This window comes from Eleginops maclovinus, chromosome 23 (genome assembly GCF_036324505.1).
Source record: "Eleginops maclovinus isolate JMC-PN-2008 ecotype Puerto Natales chromosome 23, JC_Emac_rtc_rv5, whole genome shotgun sequence".
NCBI lineage: Eukaryota > Metazoa > Chordata > Actinopteri > Perciformes > Eleginopidae > Eleginops > Eleginops maclovinus.
Window position 1 is genome coordinate 19781214 of NC_086371.1, and position 20240 is coordinate 19801453.

The 20240-nt window shown below is 40.9% G+C and overlaps 1 protein-coding gene across 1 annotated transcript in view; it reads right to left on the reverse strand.

Annotated features, from left to right (window-relative positions):
• The window catches only part of si:ch211-26b3.4 (connector enhancer of kinase suppressor of ras 2), a 64772-nt gene that overhangs the window by 14345 nt on the left and 30187 nt on the right, over window positions 1-20240 (reverse strand). Inside the window, exons 6-11 of the mRNA XM_063876525.1 lie at window positions 15144-15263; window positions 13976-14035; window positions 13753-13821; window positions 7267-7413; window positions 790-917; window positions 447-658 (exon numbers count right to left, since the gene is read on the reverse strand). Coding sequence (XP_063732595.1) covers window positions 447-658; window positions 790-917; window positions 7267-7413; window positions 13753-13821; window positions 13976-14035; window positions 15144-15263 — 736 coding nt within the window. The remainder of the gene's footprint in view (window positions 1-446; window positions 659-789; window positions 918-7266; window positions 7414-13752; window positions 13822-13975; window positions 14036-15143; window positions 15264-20240) is intronic.

Sequence of the window (20240 nt, forward strand, 5' to 3'; positions counted from 1 at the left end):
GTGCCACTTCACTAATCACTTTCTTACAATACAAGTGACCTACAGCTAGCAAGGTGACCAAAAAATAGTCTTCTGATGCTTCGTCAGTCACGTGACCCTCGCCTTTCACATCATAGGTCCCCTTGAGAGTCTCCCAGGACGGTACAGGATGTCTAAAAGCTTTCTCGGACACAGTGTGACACAGGTGGTGGGGCAGACAGGGAGCTGGACACAGTGTTTTTGGACTGACCTTTTGTGGCATGTGATCAGTGTTTTTGGAACGTGCGGACGCGAGGTAAAGACACAAAGAAGCTGAGCCATGAAGTGAGAGATGATGATGAACACATAAGGAAGGAGTTCTGAGAAAAAGGGTGAGAAGAGTAGCGGGAGATAGCATGCGGTTGTACAAAGCAAACACAGGCCGTCAATGCCCCATTCGCACTGTTGTATTGCTCTCTTCATCTCACCATGTGTTGGGGTCTTGTCCCGCCTTCGAACCCCCGTATTGCGGCTCCTGTCATAGTCCGAACCCGGGGGTCCGTCTCCCTCCAGTAGGGAGAAGTACTGACCACTATCCTGGTCAAGGTAGTAACTGACGGCCTCCGAACCTTTGGACCCAGACTGGGAGCTAACGCTGTAGCGGTTGATCTCGTCGCAAGACATCAGACCCATTTCATCCCTGGAAAGACCATCATCATCATCATCATCAGCAGCAGCAGCAGCAGCAGCAGCAGCAGCAGCAGCACCATCATCATCATAATCAATGTAATCATCATCATCATCAAACACCTGTGTGTGCAAGCAGTTCACCTGGTGCTGTAGAGTCCAGAGACGGGGGAGAGGATGTAGACATCCTGCATGCTGGGAGCGTCCATTTTGGACATGCCTAGAGTTCCAACGGGTGTCGGGGAGGTGCTGGTGGGGCTGCTTGGGACCGGCTGAAGGGAGGAGGAGAGAGGAGAGGAAGAAGAGGTGAATGACTTGCACCTTTTTCATTGAGCAGAGTACTCAGATGTTAACTTAATTAGAAGTAGTAATGGGACAGTGAAGAGCTAACTTTGAGACAAAAGTAAAAGTACTCATTCTGCACACCAGCTTATATAACAGATATTTTTATCATAATATAATATTTATTGAGAAATGGATGTGTTAATTTTGCATGATCTTTTCTATATTTTTTTAATATAGATATTTTCCAAAGGGATTTCAAAAGAATATCTTAACCTATAATAATACTTGATAAATTATATGTCGATTATGTTTTTTTATAATTTATCTGAATTTTCAAAGTCACTCCCAAATTTATTTCCCCAAAATGTATTGGAGGAGAAACACAAAGTAGCAGGAAGTAGAAAATACTGAAGTACATTTCCAATACCAATAAAAGTGCACTGGTGAGGGGATCTGGGAGCAAAATCTGTAGAAAATGAGCAGGAATTATTTTCCTGCCTCGGAGAAAAACAAACACTTTACGGCGTATGAGCGAAGGGAACATTTTATTTGTTGTTTTCTTCCTCCAACTGCAGCCCTCGCTCGTTTCAGCACTGAATCACGGTTATTTCCCAACAGTTGCTATGTAGTGAACAGTATGTTGTCTTTTTTTACATTTGTCTGACTGTGCAACCTCTCCCACATTCAAACGCTCGTTCACTATTCTGTCATTTTGTCTCTAGTCGCTTCACTGACACAGGGCTCTCCATGTCTGTTCCCATGACAACCTCTCTTCTCCTCACCCTCTGCGATGCTACGAGAGAAGAAGAGCACAGAGGGAAAAAGCTAGCGTGGCCTCCTACCTCAGCCTGACTCAAGGACATGTAGATGCTTTTGTCATCAGGTGAGGACTGGGTGCCTCGCTTCTGTCACAGAAACTCTGTCCAAAATGTTTATTTTTTGTACTCAACAAGAGCAACTCGGTTGACAAACATACGTACAAATCTGCGCCCGAGGAAGAGGATTTAAGATTGCGAAAAATGACATGTTTTCACTGTACTGTTTGAAGAGCACGCTCCATTTTACAGAGGAGACTGGAGCGTGTGGACAGAATGGATAAACAGACAGAGAGCCGGAGCGACGGCGAGGCGGGCAGCGTTCTCATTAAAGAAAGTCCAGTGTTTCATCATTTCATGAGCAGTGCATTAGGCAAATTCATTTCATATTCCAAACTTTCCATCCATCCCCCCCCTTCCCCCCCTCCCTCTCTACCTCCATCCTCAGGCCCTGTCTCTATCTTCATCTCTCCCTCTCTCACGGCCTTACTCCCGTGAAGGCAGCTTACAGTAAGACGGCTTCACATAAATAATGAAGACGGGGTGGAAAGAGAGGGACGCGAGAGCAAAGGAAATAGGACAAAGAGAGAGAAACAGAGGGAAAGAGTGCAAGTGAGAGGAAGAGGGAGTGGGGCAGGGGGAGCTGTGCAGTGTGGTGACTGGAGCCGAGAGTGAAAACAGTAATTTAGTGATTACAGCCCACTGCTGCCTGCATGGAATAGGGGGGTGGGGGTAGAAGTGGAGAGAGATGGGACCTCCACAGCAGGCAAAATTCCAGTCTGTTAAAACAGCACTTAAACCATCTGACCCCTGCTGCTTCCACTCCAAAATATACCCAAGAATCTGATGCTTCAAATCCTCTCCACATGTATGTTCCCTATCCCACAACCTTCGCTTGCACTCATGAAAACTCACTGATACACATATAATACAATAACATACCATATGACTATGCGAGGGATTTAAAGGGGCCCTAATATGTTGATTTTCCGGGTTCTATTTGTATTCTGGGTCTCCACTGTGACATGTCCCCATGCTTTAATGTTCGAAAAGGTCTTTATTTTTCTCATACCTCTTTTCACCCTCTGTCTGAAACCAGAGCCCAGTCTGCTCGGATTGGTTAGCTGGCCGGCTCTGTTGTGATTTGTCAACAGCTCAGAGATTTCGTGCTAGCCTATCATGTACAATGTGGTGGCTAGCCAATAGAAGCACAGTTTTACACAGCGATTTCCCTATGTCGCGGAAGTAAATAAAAGAGTCCAATGGAGGCGTTTCAGGCAGGGGGGGAGTGTGTGGGAGAGAAATTCCCTCTGGGGGGAATTTTTGGATTTCAGTCTTTGCAGACCCTTTAAAATAGGGCGTCTTTAGAGATTTAAAATATGTACTAAATGATATGTGATGTCATTAAGCATCAAGTTTGGACTTGAGATTAAGCACTCTATGGCTTGGATTTTTTAATGGAGTTCATGTTAAGTAAAGAATGTGTGTAGTTCTCCTTTAAGGCCATTTAGTTAGCTTTTCTCTGGCTTTGCTTTTTGTCTCCTGGTCTTCATCAAGAGATACTAAAAGAACCTTCACTTTAAAAAGGATCAATTCATCCACTATCATCTATCATGATAGTATTTGTATTTGGAGGAATGACAGCGATGTTAAATTGCATTAGCTGCCATAAAAGTAGACCCAGAAAATGTACTAAAAAAGAAAAAAATGAAAAATGAAACATAAAAAACAACACTCATTCGGCTGTTCCATTAATTAGTCATAACGATACATGTTGCCTAAAATAGCAGGCGTTTTCATAGAGAAATAAATTATGTATTTAAACATATAACAGATTTATGAAAGCGAGGTCATGGGGAATGTATGGCACACGTGTGACCGGTGAGGTGACCTGTGAGGGGGTCTTCAATCACGCATGACATGACTCCCTACATGATGCACATTTAAAAGCAACACAGCAGACACAGCAATCAGCATCATAGTAATTACAGCGGATCATTAAATTGCTGTTACTTCATCCTACGGTAGACTCAGACACAAACACACAGAAAGAGAGAAAGAGAGAGATATTATTTAGTAGAATAAAGGAGGTTGCCATGGAAGGATTTGGGGCTGGAATCACATGATAATTTGCAGAGATAAATTGTTTCCTTTGTGGATTCAGTGATAATCCAGCTGAACATTTGCCACGTTAGTGCTACACTTCACAGCCGTGCAATTCATCCTCTAAAACCAGGCTTATAAATATATGAGTGTGCATGTGTGTTTATTTTTGACAGCGTGTACGTACAGTATCAAAAAACAAGCTTCAAGAGTGCAGTGACCCAGATCCTTAGCCTCTCAAAGGAGCAACGCGACTGATAAAAACATCCCTTCGCACAGAAACACACTCGCTTTGACACACACAAATGGACAAGTATGCATACGGCTGCGCTTAGAGTGTGTGCACACTCGCACTGACACACACACACACACACACACACACACACACACACACACACACACACACACACACACACACACACACACACACACACACACACAGGCTGTTTAGCAGGATATTTTGGATTCAGTGCATTATCTCCAGTATTTGCTGAGTAGCAGCTCTTGTTTCGCAGCCAGTGGAGCTGCCTGTAGTTGCTTATGAATAATTAAGGGCTCCAGTCTTTCCGAGAGAGAACAAATCTAAAACTCTGCTTTCTTCTCTTCTCCAGCAGATATCTCGGCGCTCTGATCTCAGTGCTAACGGCGCGTTTGTGTCTTAGCAGCCCATCAGGGGTAGAATTCCCACAATTCTCTGCTGTTGCACCGGCAAATGTAAGAATAAGCTCATGGTAACAACCTATGAGTGGGGATCTAACAAGGCTGCTGATGAAGTTGCAACAAATGTTATTGTTACTACATGATCTAAATGTTGTCGTTACAGAAAACATAAATGCTAACTTAATGTACATTCACATGATTTAGTCCAATATACTGCTTTACATGGTGACATACATGTAAAATAAGACTTTACAAATCATGGAAGCAAAAGCAGCATCAGACACACCAAGCATCACCCCGAATATAAAGTATTTTCCCTTGTGTGTACTACCGCTCTGACCTGTAAGCCCAACACAAGTATTCCAACTTTTAGAACTATAGTACATTAAAAATGTACTCCCTTCCAAAAAAAAGAGGATGTATCTTGGGGCAAAGGTTGAAAGATTTAGGAACAAAGTCTCAGTAAATATGAATATTAATGTTAGTGGGAGTGTGGCAGGACCTTTTGGTGACCTTATATTGCCCCGAGTAGCAAACTCAGGCAGTATAGTACTTTTTAAATCATTCAAAGTGTAACTTTAAGATTAAATGAGCTATTTTTACCCCTTCACTAACGCAATGTATCTCCATGGATAAAAATTTGCTTTAGTTTGCATACAACTCTAAAACTTAATATAGAGGTTTAGCAACCAACACTTTGTGAATTACTTTGAACTGTGCCAGCAGTACGGCAAGCTGTGTAAAATAAGAGATTTCTTGAAATGCACAACAGGATAATTGATGCTTGGTCACAAAGTGAACTAGTTTCGTTTTGGAAATATTTGTTTAAAAATGCTAGTAGGATAATGCAGAGCATGGACCGTTAAAAAAAGAGTTGCCTGAGAGTGAATCAAAGATAAAGGCAAAGGTAGAAGACAAGCCTAATGTGCAGAGTGGTAAACTATTCTGTACTAATTAGCCGTTAACACATTGTCACATGTTTGGTGAGCAGCATCTCATTGAGCCATTGTAGCACCTTCAGTTCAGGATAGTTAAAGGAATAATTCATCCTCAGAATGACATTTGTATATCAAACACTAACCCATTCTAGCCTTAAAACCTTGAGGAAAACGTTGATTTTCTTGTATGCAAAATGCAAGAAAATAATCCATAAGTAGACAGAAGTCTTAATGAATTGAAGTCAATTGGGTCCGTGTTCAACAACAACACTTTTTTCATTCACAACTTGTGCAGTTTAATCCAAATCTCAATTTACTACTTCATTAAGCTCAGGGACCTTGGGCTCAACAGCGCCCTCTGTGACTGGATCATGAGCTTCCTGACGGGCAGATCCCAGGCAGTGCGGATGGGGAACATCACATCCTCCACCTTGACCCTCAACACCGGAGCCCCTCAGGGTTGTGTGCTCAGCCCTCTCCTCTACTCCCTGTTCACGCACGACTGCGTGGCCACACACAGCTCCAACACCATCATCAAGTTTGCTGACGACACGACCGTCATCGGCCTGATCACAGACGGCGACGAGACGGCGTACAGAGAGGAGGTCAGAGCCCTGACATCTTGGTGCCAGGACAACAACCTCCATCTCAACGTCAGCAAAACAAAGGAGCTGATTGTGGACTACAGGAAGAGGCAGAGAGAAGCACACACACCCATCACCATCGACGGGACTCCTGTGGAGAGAGTCAGCAGCTTCAGGTTCCTCGGGGTTAACATCAGTGAGGACCTGACATGGACACATCACACCAGGGTCATATCCAAGACGGCTCGACAGCGGCTCTTCTTCCTCCGCAGGCTGCGGAAGTTCAACATGGACTCCAGGATACTCTGCAACTTCTACAGGTGCACCATCGAGAGTATCCTGACTGGCTGCATCACCGCCTGGTATGGCAGTTGCACCGCCCTCAACCGTAAGACTCTACAGAGGGTGGTGAAAACTGCTCAGCACATCACCAGGACGGAGTTGCCATCCATGGAGGACCTCTACACCCAGCGGTGTAGGAAGAAGGCCGGTAGGATATTAAAGGACCCCCATCACCCCAGCAACAATCTGTTCTGTCTGCTGCCGTCTGGCAGACGGTACCGCAGCATCCGGACCAAGACCACCAGACTCAGAGACAGTTTTATACCACAGGCTATAAGACTACTGAACTCCTGAGCTGTGTGAATGTCTACTCACATCTGTTTATAGTACACACATACATATATATTATACACATCTGCCATACATATCTGTTTATAGTACACATATCTACATATTATACATATCTGCCATACACATCTGTTATACATAATATATGCATCTGTCCATACCTCCTCATTCAACAGTGTAAAGTATTTAAATACTTTCAATGTATTCCACATATGTATATATTTCACATCCTCAAATCTGTATTGTTGATATTGTAAATATTCTTCTCTCTTTTTCACTATTTTATTTATCTTTTGCACCATGTATGTTGAGTTGTTGGAGGAGCACGCGACATAAGATTTTCATTGCCAACATATACGCTGTATCTGCTGTGCATATGACCAATAAAACCTTGAAACCTTGAAACCTTGAATATACACATGCCTTCTTTTACTTCAATTCATCAAGGCTTTGCTTTGTTTAAAGATTATTTTTCCCAATGGAGGCATTCAATACAAACATTTTTGTCAAAAAATCAAGGTATCACTGGGTGAGTAACTGATGTTAAATGTTCCGTTTGTGGGTGAAGTATTTCTTTAAGGCATCCACGTGTTGCTGCATGTTTACCTGCAGTCCTAGCGGTTTCCAGCGCACGTTCCTGAGCAGAGCCGGCGTGGAGCTCAGAGTGTTCTGGGGCCTTTTCTTCAGCGTTAGGATGACTCCACACGGGTCCTCTCTCAGAGCATTGACCAGGTTCTTCAGCTGCCAGCCCACCTGAGGATCACACACACCGGGCTACCGATACAACTGCTGCAAACCACCACACATACACATATGCTGTACACGATGCACTGGGAGCAACCAAATCTCCTGAGGAAAACCACCGGGATGTTGCAGTCCATGGTCAATGTTTTGATGGCTATCCTCAGGGGAGCCCTGCATTCTACTATTTACAACAGCTGAGTTTAAGAAAAATAAACTTAAACTTTCATTTATGTTTTCACGCCTTTGAATTCTGGTGTGTACCATGTATACCACATGTGTAGGGAAAAAAAACTGCATATTACAGGACTTATTCACCAAAATAGCTGTATAAAATATTAAAATTAGCCTACAAAACGTTTTTGTTCTATGTTATTCTTCACAAATAAGGGGGGATACCAACATGTGGAGTGACAGTCATTTACATCTGCGTTTGTGTTAGTATGTGTTCTGAACATCTAATCTACCTTACACCCTAACCTACTGTATATCAATCAAAATAAGAAACCAAAACAATGATTGCTGCCATTATCACATTTGCATGAATGGCTGTCTTCTTGTTTTTTTCCCCCTTGAAACAGGTTTAGTGGGATGACAGTGAAGTATACATTCTATACAGTGCTATGGTTTATGTCATATCCCAGACACAACTGACTGCTGCCATTCCTTAGACAGCCTTTTGTATCGTCTATTATACCTAACATGTATAATAGCATCTGATATATAATAGCATAACAACATCTGAAAACATATTAAAACAAAGAGTCGGTATGTTTCAGTTTTACGGGAAACAGATCGTGAAAGAGTGAGAAATAAGTGCTGACTGCAGTGTTTCTTTGTGGTTATGGCTGGCCTGTCTCCAGAGCTCGAAGCACTCATCAGGCCATTGATTGGTTACACTGGACTCGCTACTGGAAGTGTCCGCAGAGGCCACTGCTCTCACACACACACACACACACACACACACACACACACACACACACACACACACACACACACACACACACACACACACACACACACACACACACACACACACACACACACACACACACACACACACACAACTGCTCTGACCTTATTCCTGACATAATGATGACCAGCCTGTCTCAGCCTTTAGCAACCCGTTTCCTGTTCTCTCTGGCCCAGTTCAGAACACCGAGTTCAGCCAGCGTTCACCAGCAACAATGGATACAATAGAAGTAATTTACTACTGTATGTTTTGTCCTGTTCTGCACACTAGAGACAAACGGGTATGTCAGGACACCCAGGAAACAATAGAACTTGTTGTATTTGTAATTTGCAAGTGACAGAAACAGGGCTGGCTATCAAACAGAACATACTGGAAGAAATGTTACCGTGGTTAAATATTCTTGATAAGCACTTGTTTGCCAGTTTTACACAACGTTTCTGAGAAATTGCTCGTCTTATTTATCGTTAAATATGAAGCTACAGCTAGGTGATGCTTAGCTTAGCTTAGCATCATGACATAGTTAAACAAAAATAACTCTGCCTTCCAGCAACTCTAAAGCTCACAAGTGAACATGTTATATCTTATGTGTTTTGGCTAGCTGTGCCCCACTGCGTCCAGTCCCTATGCTAAGGTAAGCATTGAAAAACATTGATATTGTCTTTCTTGCCGAAAGTAAGACAAGAAGATGTATACCACCTTCTCATAATGTCTGGCCATCATGTACAGTAACTGGGTCAATGACGTGACGCTCATTTTTTTGTGTACATATGGGTTAGATACATTTAAAATTGTTAAAATTTGAAAATAAATTGACAAATTATTTTCCAACACCATTTTCATCAAACCCTAATCTTAAAGTTTTGGATTTATTCAATTTTTAGAGAGTATTAAGAGAATTTGGGTAAAAATGTCAATACGGTGTAACCACAAAAACATGAACCAAATAATTACACTTGCTGAAAAAAATGTGAAATTCTCTCTGAAATCCCTTCTAAAATAATCTGGCATGATTTTGCATAAGAACTTTACTATATGAAATAAAAGTAATGAAATCCCATTGTTCTGAATATTTTAATGAATATGGGGAATTATGTCTGTCACATCAACCACTTGAAATGTCAAGTGGTGTAACCGCCATTTAAGGAGCCATTTTGTAAGTATTTTGTCATAAGATCATGTGACAGGAAATTATGTCACAGAGAAGGACCCCTGAAGACCCCAACTGCTATGAGTCAAGGTTAGTAACTCTCTTTAAAATTGTTAATAATTAAGTGTTTATAGGCCATGGTCAGGCAAGCTTAGTTTACATGTCAAATGGTATGACCTCCTTAAAATGTTGATAAACCATAATAATCATAAAATATTGAATTGAATGTAAAAACTGTGTTTGAATATTCACATAAAGGTCAGGTGTGTACATAGTTGTCCATAATAATGCCTACAAATTTTGATTTTAAATAGAAATGTCAAATGGTGTAACCGGTTACACCATTTGACACCTTTCTGTTTGAGGCCAATTTGATCAGATTCAGGCCAAAGAGTATGTAATTTAAGGTGGCAATTATATTATTTTTCTTATTTAAATAGTGACTAACTGTAGCATGAACAGTAACTTTAATAGGGTTTCATTTAGATTGTATTTTACGCGATTTTGGAAATGTCAATATTGTTTATTTAAAATGTAAACTTCCACAATATATTTTTAATATTTCATTATGTTGTATGTAAACATGTTTAAATTATGAATAAATAATACAAACAATAATACATTTATTATAAATAAAGTGTACTTCTTGTCCCCCAATAGATGCCACTTACAAGAAGAAGATCTTTATCAGAAGAAGAAATCCATATATATGATGAAAAAGTCCCGGCCTTCATTCCAGCTGTAAAAGGCACACTCAAGATACATCAAGTGACCTGTGAAGAGCCAGCTGTCATTCAGTACCGGGACATTTCTTGCTTTTGCGAAAGACCCAATGTCTGCAAGTGTCATGGGCCAACTACAGTCGACTTCCGGGATCCACCAGCCACCACTTCAACACCTGACAGCGTGGAGGATCAGGAAAGTAGGCAACGAAAGTTTGCTCTAGTTAGATACGAGGGCAAACCATTTGTGGGGCAAATCATTCAGGTGGTTGGGGATGAAGTTGAGGTAAGCTGCATGCAACAGCTAGCCGAGAAAAATGTCTTCACCTGGCCTCATCCACCTGACATCTTGTTTTATTACGAGTCTGATGTTCTCCACATTATTTCTGAGCCAGAACCTGTGAACTCACGTCATTCCAAACTAACAGAAGATGCCTGGAAACAATTCCAAGCAAACAACTTGAAAGGTTAATGTCTTTCTTCCACAGACTCAACTTTTCTGGGCAGAAATATTTCAAGTCTTACGTTTCTGAGACGCTGTTTCATTTATATTGTTATGTTAATGTTAAATAATTTGTTCAGATATCATCAGATGGCATGAATTTACACTGATGGTTCTGGGGGTTTTAAAAGTGTAATCAAAACAGTTTAGTGATGAAAGAAATTAATGATGATACTCTCTCACAATGAATGATGATACTCTCTTTCTTTCGTTCTCTCTCTTTTTCTCACTCACACACACTCTCTCTCACTCACTCTCTTTGAAAAAAAAGGCTGTTATTTTACAAACTGAAATTGTATGAGAATAGATCACAAGTTAATCCTGTTTCTTCATGGTTGTTAAGATATGATCTTACTCACTCTTTCACTCACTCTTATTCTCTCTCTCACACACACTTTCTCTTACTCTCTTTGAAAACAAAGGGTATGAAATTGTATGAGAACTGAACTGAAATAGATCACAAATTAATCCTGTTTCTTGTTGTTATGAAATCATTTTTGATATGGAGTATTAAAATATCCAAATCAGTTTACCTTGATGACTATTTTCTGTGTCAATTTCTTGTCCTTTTGCTGTAGATGTTTTATGGTCAGTTGGTGTAACCGATTTGTCAATTGGCGTAACCAGTATTTTTCCCAAAAATCTCATATTATACAAAAAAGTTACTATGGATGAGATTCAAGTATTTAACTACACTGTAGTAATGTGGTTTAAAACCATTTTTACCCAACTGGTCAAGGAATATGCAGAAAACTTAAATGTTAACAACACACTGTCTTGCTCAGCTCGATAAAAAATCCATGTAATCTAAATTTAAAAATAGATATAACAAAATATTTTTCATGTGATATTTGAAAATCAATTACTTGTTTTCATGGCTACACTTACATAACATCTCAGAGGGTGAAATATTAAATGAATATGAATTGTTTTGTGGTTACACCATTTGACAAAATAATGGGCCATTAGCTCTGTATTTGATTAAAAATGGTAGAAATGTCATATCAAATACTATGAAACCAACAGAAATGCAAAATATACATTCTAACGGTCTTTGGGCATGTTGTTTTAACAGGTTGAAAATATATTTTTAAATTGGTCATCATGCCAACCCTTATATGTCATTGACCCAACTACAATGAGAGTTAGAGGGTTAGCATAGAGTTTAGAAGAAGGGTGACAGAGCTAGCTTTACAAACAAGATGTAAGGCAGTTTTGGTGAGAGGCTGGCATATTTTTTTAACATATGGACAGACAGAAGCTACCTGTTTACGTCTGCTTTCAGTTATTAGGCTAAGCTAATCTAACGGGTTTCTTACCGTTGTTTCATGTTCAGTGAAGACATGAGAACGTGGTCACAATCTTTTAATCTATTTCAAAAGTTCCTACTATTCCTTTAACAAAAGAAGCATTTTTTTGTTTATTGTTAAGCTTGCATGGATCAGGTGTTGAACCAGCACATGTCCAACAAACAAAGTATTGAAGTTGAGCTGACTGGACCTCGGTCATGCTAACCTTCTTATCCATTGTTAGCTCCACCAAAATGTTGGCCAGTAATCAGTGTATGCTAACAGCAAACACAAAGCCTATCCCAACCGGACCAGTTGAGAACAATTCTTTAATCCAAATACAGAGAGCAGAGGGAAAAGGGAAGACAGGGAGAGACCTACCAAAAATAATAATAGAGCATAAACTGCTGCTGGAGAGGTTTTTCAAATCCCCAGGGTCTTCATTATTTTCCCAGATGCTATTACCTCCACATAATTATGTTGCCTCTTCAAACAATCAGTTTGTTATTTGAGCAAAATCCACATTTTACCTCAAAAGGAAGAAGCTGAGCTAAAAACTGCAAGTCCTGTTTTGAAGTGGGTCTCAAACAGAAGCTGCATAGACATGAAGGCAGTACTGTTGCTAAATACGTGGGCTAGGGCTACATAATGTTTCTATGATGTAATGGAATTTGTTCATTCAATATTCACACTAATCTAATTTTTAAATATGGAATCTTGCTAGATAAACTTATCAGCCATGATGTTGACAGAGGGTTTGCTAGTAGTGTGTATCAGCAGCTTGATTTATGATGAGAGATTTCCCTCTTCTGTTCTCCCACCTTCCTTGTTCCTCTCTTTTTTTACTCCCACTGTCCCAGCTCTGCCCCATCTCAGTATCCCCTCACCTCCCTTTCTCCATTGCATGCAAACCTCTGTCTCCCCCTGATAATCTCCTCCCCCAGAGTGAGGGATCAGAGGGGTGAGGGTCTAGCTGAGGGATTAATGAAGGGTTGGAGCTGAGAGCCTGGCAGTGTGCGATCTGCACTGTCACCTCAACGAGAGAGATGGAGGGAGATAAAACATGCCTCCCTCACGCGTCAATCAACACCACTCCACGCATTCGCATGAGCAGTACCTATCGAGACGTACCAGGAAATACTAATGGGAAAGCACACAAAAGACACACAGACACCAACTTTTCTTCTCTTTTTCCACCCATCCCTCAGAAATCTCAAATAAACGCTGGAACAAATCGTTTGTGCCAGAGCTGACAGCACAGGCAATCAACTGCACGCTCAATCACATGCTCTCACAAGGCCCCGTTTCCATTTAAAATGGCTGCCCATTTTCGTGCTCCCCTCTGATGTGATGAGTTGAAGGAAGAAATACGAGTTATTCAAGTCTGAAAGTGGAACACATTTCAACCAGCCACCTCCTTCAGGGGTTTCCAACGACAACGGGAACAAATTCCAGAGTGAGTGAGCTGACAATCACACTGGACCGAACAAAGGTAATAATCGTCCTATAATCTGCTCCAGTGGTAATTCTAATTAGCCTACATAGCTGCACAGGCACAGGACTGGAAGCATAATGACGGCGGCGGCGGTGGTGGTGGTAGCAGACATCATGTACATCTCCTCATCATAGCACAGGATGAAGAACGGAAGACAGAAATGCATGAAAACTACATTTCCTTTGAGTCGTTGTGACTACATTGTTGCAAGGCTTTTACTCACCACTGTCTGGTGGTTGACTTGGATCACCTCGTCCCCTGCGTGGATCTTCTTACACAGGTCTGCCGGAGACTGCAGGGTCAGATGTAATTGGAGGACAGAAAAGGACAATGGAAGCAAATTTAGGATATATTAAGCTTCTGATTCAATGTCACTGTGGAATTAGAGACCATGAGTTGTAGTCTGCGAAGTGTCGAGCTTCCTACTGGAAGAAACAAAAACTCACATTCTCTGTGGTTCCAGTGATAACGTGGAGTCCATCATACGTCGATTTGATGTACATCCCCTGAAAAACAAGCATAGGCAGGCAGGATTCAGTATAATATAGAATTTATGATGTATGATTACACAGGAATTTTTTTTTGTCAATCTTTGTCTTGACCTGACTTACGGATGTGTGACAAATTAGAGAGGTAACTAACAACTGTTTTATTAAAGAGTTGGTAGACCAAGACCCCAAAACAAACGTAGGACCCTAGATTACCCAATATTTGAACTCTAATGGGACTGTTTTTTTTATAAAAACTAGAATCTGAATTTGGGGTTTTGATGACATATAGGTGCAAAATATCCAATTCGGTTAAGGTTTCAACATCGATGTTCTACTCTTCCAAACATTCAATGACCCCTTGAGCTCTGTCTGAAACCGTCTGCTTTTTTTTGTTATTACACAGTTTTCTCATGTTTTTTCCAATAATTTGTACCTTTTAAATTCTATCCCCCTAAAGATCTGACTCAAGACATAAAAACAAAATATTCACATTGTGACCTGGTGAAGTCCCATAACAATAAATAATGAATAAGAGTGCAAAAGGCAGGCATTGCATATTTACACACCTTGAATATTTAATATTATTTCAAAGGCATTGTAGAGACTTGGATTCAGTCATGTAAGAACATTATTAACAGCTTCAAAGGGAGATACTGTTTAAATACTTTGTGAAAAACAGTCTAAATAAAACATTGGCTTAAGTTTTGGTGGAGACGCAGGGGAATTGTCCCCCTAATATTTAGAACACATGCATTTGTGCACCATTGACGTCATTGCAGAAAGAGGAATTATCCGTATAGTTCCCCTCCTCTCCACGTCAAACTGACCAAGTGAGTAAGAATGGCAAAAAACAATAACGTAAGATCCAGGTGTCCGGTGATCTGGTTTGAATATAGAAGTAAAACCCCCAATATTTAAAAAGCTCATCCTAAAAAAGGGATTCAATTATGACAGATTCTGGCCAACAAACACAAGACTGATTGATGCACAAGGGGATGCTGTACATCTGCACTACAGGAGACCCATATTGTTGCATTGTTATTTTGACGCTTCAACGCTCAGTAGAGCTGAGCTGAACATTGATATTGAATAGATCTGCGTGCATGCTCAGGTGTGTCCTTACCAGGCCTTCACTGGGCATGATGCTGGTGAGGTGGACCACCTCCAGATGGGCAGACTGAGACACCAGAGAGTCTGACGACAGAGATATGATGTGGTCGCATATCCCCGCTAAGGTCTTACACTGGAGATGAACAAAGAAGCAGAGGATAAAAGACAGGAAAAGAGGTAGAGAAAAGAAAGGGACAAAAAGAGAAAGTTATTGAGATTGGTTTTGGTCCGCGAGGGATGCCGTGACCTAGCTGGAGGAGGTGAAACAGAAATCATTTCATCAGATTGTTCCACATCGCCACTTTCATCACTCCGGCACACAAACTGTTTCCTGTCAACTGTCTGTCCACAGGCATGCCCACAAGATGCTGTCACAGACAGAACAACACTTCATGGATACCGGGCAGCCCCGAGGTGCCCACATGACATTTACTAACATCTAAATTACAGAGCAAAGATTTTATTTGTTCCAATGATAGAGCTATCTTGGGAACCAAACTAAATCTGGAACAGTGGTTAGATTACCTGTGCTTTATTTCTTACACGTACATTCCTATTATGGAGTGTATCTGAGGAAATGCACCAAATAAAAAGGCTTCACCTTGCTTTTGTTCACAATAAACTTTGACGGTTTTTCAGACTATTTGTCTGCTTGGTCACGTATGCTAAGTTAATTTATCATCAGCATCATCTCTGCCTTCTAATCGTGGCTGACTGACTACAGGGGGCTTACAGCAGAGCCCGTTTCCTGTTATCCTGCACACACACACACACACACACACACACACACACACACACACACACACACACACACACACACACACACACACACACACACACACACACACACACACACACACACACACACACACACACACAGGAACGTAACCAACATACATGTACATAAAGAGAATATACGCTGTCTTCATTTGCACAAACAGCATGACAGTGATGAACCCTGCATAAAATAATCTTCCGATCTCAATCATAATGAGCAATTATGGGATTATAGTTATGAAATGAACACACACATGCACAAACACACACGCACGCGTGCGCACACACACACACACACACACCAGCCTATGATTCATTCAGTATGAGAAAAAAGGTGGAGGATCTTCAGCGAGCTGGCTATGTGATGCTCTCTCTCTCACACACACACACAAACACACACACACACACACACACACACACACACACACACACACACACACACACACACACACACACACACACACACACACACACAGACGAAAACACACACAATTCCATCCTTTTCTGGGTCAGGTATTTGATCAATACACTTTAGTTTCTGTATACAGGCAGTATTATTATGTTCTTGTCAAAGTGTGCACACATTACGCAATGGGATACCCAGGACTTTTTTATGACATCAACAGACACCAACAATTTCATTTAAAAAATCAAAGGGGGAATGAAGGGCAGGGAGATAATTCAAAGAGGTAATTTATTGTATTTCAAGGTAACAACATTGAAAAATTACATTGTTAAACCAATAACTAGCACACACTATCTCACATTTTTTTATTGAAGCACAACTTGTCCTGTGAAGTATGCATGTATTTTGTCACCACACTTAAAATTACCAAGTGTTTCAATATGATAAACAAACTCCAGTCAAAAGAGAAACTCCCTCTGGAGGAGACTTTGGGATTCTAGCCTTTGCACATAAAACCTATTTAACACAAAAAAGGAAAGGGAAAACCCCCAAAAGCTTAATTATTTCAGTTTCTCTTTTTTAATGATTATTCTGTATGTGTGTGCCTGTATTGAAACCAGGTCAGTGTAAAGCAGGATTTTTTACGACCAAGATTAAAAGTTATTTTCATGTCAATTTCATTCAAGCTTTAATGTACAAAATATGATTATAATATTGTTAATGAAGTAAATAGTCAATTAAAGTTTGTGTTATAATCTTAGTTAATAAAAAATGTACCCTTTCTATTTCCCCTAATTATAAGCAATCTGAGGCTTCAGTCTTGGGGGTTGGGCTGCCAACACTTTTTGTAGCAAAATAAATAAAACCCGATGGAAAGCTGTGATGTAGGCCGTTTTTTTCTTAAAGCATGTTCAACTATAAGGCATAATTCCCCTACATTTGATTGATTTTGCTAACTTAATTTATGAGGCAATATACTTCCCCTCTGGTGAGTGGCCCAGCCCTTCATGTTTTCTGTATGTGGCCCTCAGTGTAAACAGTTTGTACACCCCTGCTATAGACCATTAATTTATCACCAGAAAACATGCTTTATATTTACATATTTTTTTAAGATATAAAAAGGAAATATATATTGCTGAACCCTGGGGAAATAGATAAATAATACTTAGGAATAAGTAGGGGGAAGGCAGAAGCAGAGTATATCTAATCCTGCCTATAGAGCCATAAATAGCATGTGAAGTCCCCAGCTGGAAACCTCTCCCTGTGACAATGTTGTTGCTTTGCTTGTATCCCTCTTTGATCATCAGACTAATAGTCTTGACCCGGCATCAAGAGACAAAAGGCCAGTAGCAGTGTGGAGACTTTGGACCGCTCCAGCTCTGACACACCCCGCCTTGATGTGACACGCCTCTGGAGAATCATAGCGCAGATTACAGGGAAGTTAACTTATGTGGTTGGCTGGCGTGAGATTTAAGAGCAGTCAAACAGAAAGCCAGACATAGTACGCTGCCAAAAGGATTAAGCTCTGGCTGCACACTGCACCCCCCCCCCCCCCCCCTCTTCCTCACCAACCACCACCACCTCAGACTCCCTCATTCTCATTCTCTCTCGTGCTTTCTTCCTCACCACCTCAGACCTTCTATAGCACACACACCAAGATCGGTTTTCATCTACTCCACATGCAGGAGCATACAGGGGAAGATGGAGAAAGGGAGGAGGAAAGTGGAGAAAAGGAGAGATGGAGAGATGGAGAGGGAGGAAAAAGAGAGGAGAGGAGAGAAGAGGTGGGGAGGGAGGAAAAGGGAGAAAACAAGGGAAATGTGGAAAAGCACACACAACTAGCACAGTCTTATGTAATTTCTCTCATCCTTATGCATGCGTGCACATAAAAACACACAGAGTGATACACACTTCACGCTCCATCAGACAGACAAACTCACACATGCTCATATCTTATCTCTGCCTCAGACACACACACACACACACACACACACACACACACACACACACACACACACACACACACACACACACACACACACACACACACACACACACACACACTCAAACACACAATTCCAGTCCATCTGATTGCTCCGGGCCGTAGTCTGAAGGAGAGCACAGTAGCAGTGAGTTTTGCATTATTGAGCAGAAGCTGACAAACGTACAACTACCACCACAGTAGCTACAGCAGAGCTGACCAGAGCGCTAAAACAAGCAGAGCCCCATTCTGGATGCACACTGGAGACACCCTCACACTGTATGTATCAACATCCACATAACTCTTAAAGGGACAGTTCACCCCAGAGTAAAAGAACAACAGATTTTTCCTCTTATCTGCAGCTCTGTTTATTAATCTAGTTTGTATTGGTGGGAGTTGTTAGAGATATCAAGATGATATAATGGAACTGCTTGTGGTGCTCAAAAAAACACCTATGAAAAATTCAACAGTAAAGGGTCTTTACACAAATCAGTATGTGGGGATTTTAGCTAATCCAAAGACCTTGTTGTAAGCAGTGGCATTTAGGGACAGTTGTCCTTCTACTGAACTAACTAGCTAATGTTATTTCCGCAAAACAAAGCGTGAATCTATTCAGGCTCTTCTAAACTAACCTCAGCTAGCTAGACGCTATGTTGTGCTGTCATTAAAATATTGTCAATGCAAGCTTCCATCTGCAGGTTGATATGGTAGAAGTAAAAAAAAAAATCCTGACTGAGTCTTACGTGGTTTCCATTTTATGTTTTTATTTGCTATACACCAAGTGCCATCTTGATCCATTATATTTTAAAAAGTACATTCCTTAAGCTGATATCTCCAACAATAAGTGAATCTCACCAAAACAATCTAGTTTGATAAAAAGCACCACAAGTAAGAGGAAACAAGAATTGTTTTTGTGCCTCTACTGTGAGTCTGTGATGTATTTCCATGCTTCAATGTTCAAAAAGCCCTTTATTTTTCTCATACTGCCTTTGCTCCAGCACCTCTTTTCACCCTCTGTCTGAAACCAGAGCCCAGTCCGCTCTGATTGGTTAGGTGGCCGGCTATTTTGTGATTGGCCAACCGCTTAGAGAAGTCCCACCCTTTAGCCTATTATGACAATGTGTTGGAGCACTGGCCAATAGACGCCTGAGTGTTAAATAGGTATGTATCTATGTTACTGAAGTCATCAAACAAGTTCAATTGAGGTGTTCGAGGCAGGGGGGGAGTGTGTGGGAGAGAAACTCATTCTGGTGTGGACTTTGGGATTTTAACCTTTGCAGACCATTTACATGCACAAAAACCTATAACACACTAAAGGAAAGGGAACCATAAAAGGCATTTAAATGCTTACGACAAAACACATTTCCCACGAACACATATGTAAACCAAAATAAAGACATCCATTCTGACATATATCTAATCAAAACAAAAGTCAAAAGAAAGCAGAGAAGGGACAAACATGGATTACATTATATTCATATCTTCAGCTTTCTCAAGCTAACTGAAATGTTTTTTATGTGACCAATCCATCTGGTCTTTGTCCACAATCTGTTTTTTGTTTTTTTGGTAAACAATATATTGCATGGTTCCAAATAAAAAGAGAGAAAAAACACATTAATTGACTTTCTCTAACTTCTGCTAACTGGAAAATGTTTCCCAATTCCAGAATAAGAGCTAATGAGATCAACTGGGTATCATCAACATCATCCACCTATGTGTGAGTGTCACTTTACTTCCACTTTATTAATTTCTTAAACACAAGCAGTAGTAAACAATACTCGGCGAGGAAGCAGCATCTAAAAACAACACCCCCTCTTTCTCCCTTCACGCTTTCTCCCTGTTTCACACATAAACCTCCCACACATAACAGACTTAGTCATGTGTAGCCTTTAGTCTGGCACTGTGAGTGTGTGTGTGTGTGTGTGTGTGTGTGTGTGTGTGTGTGT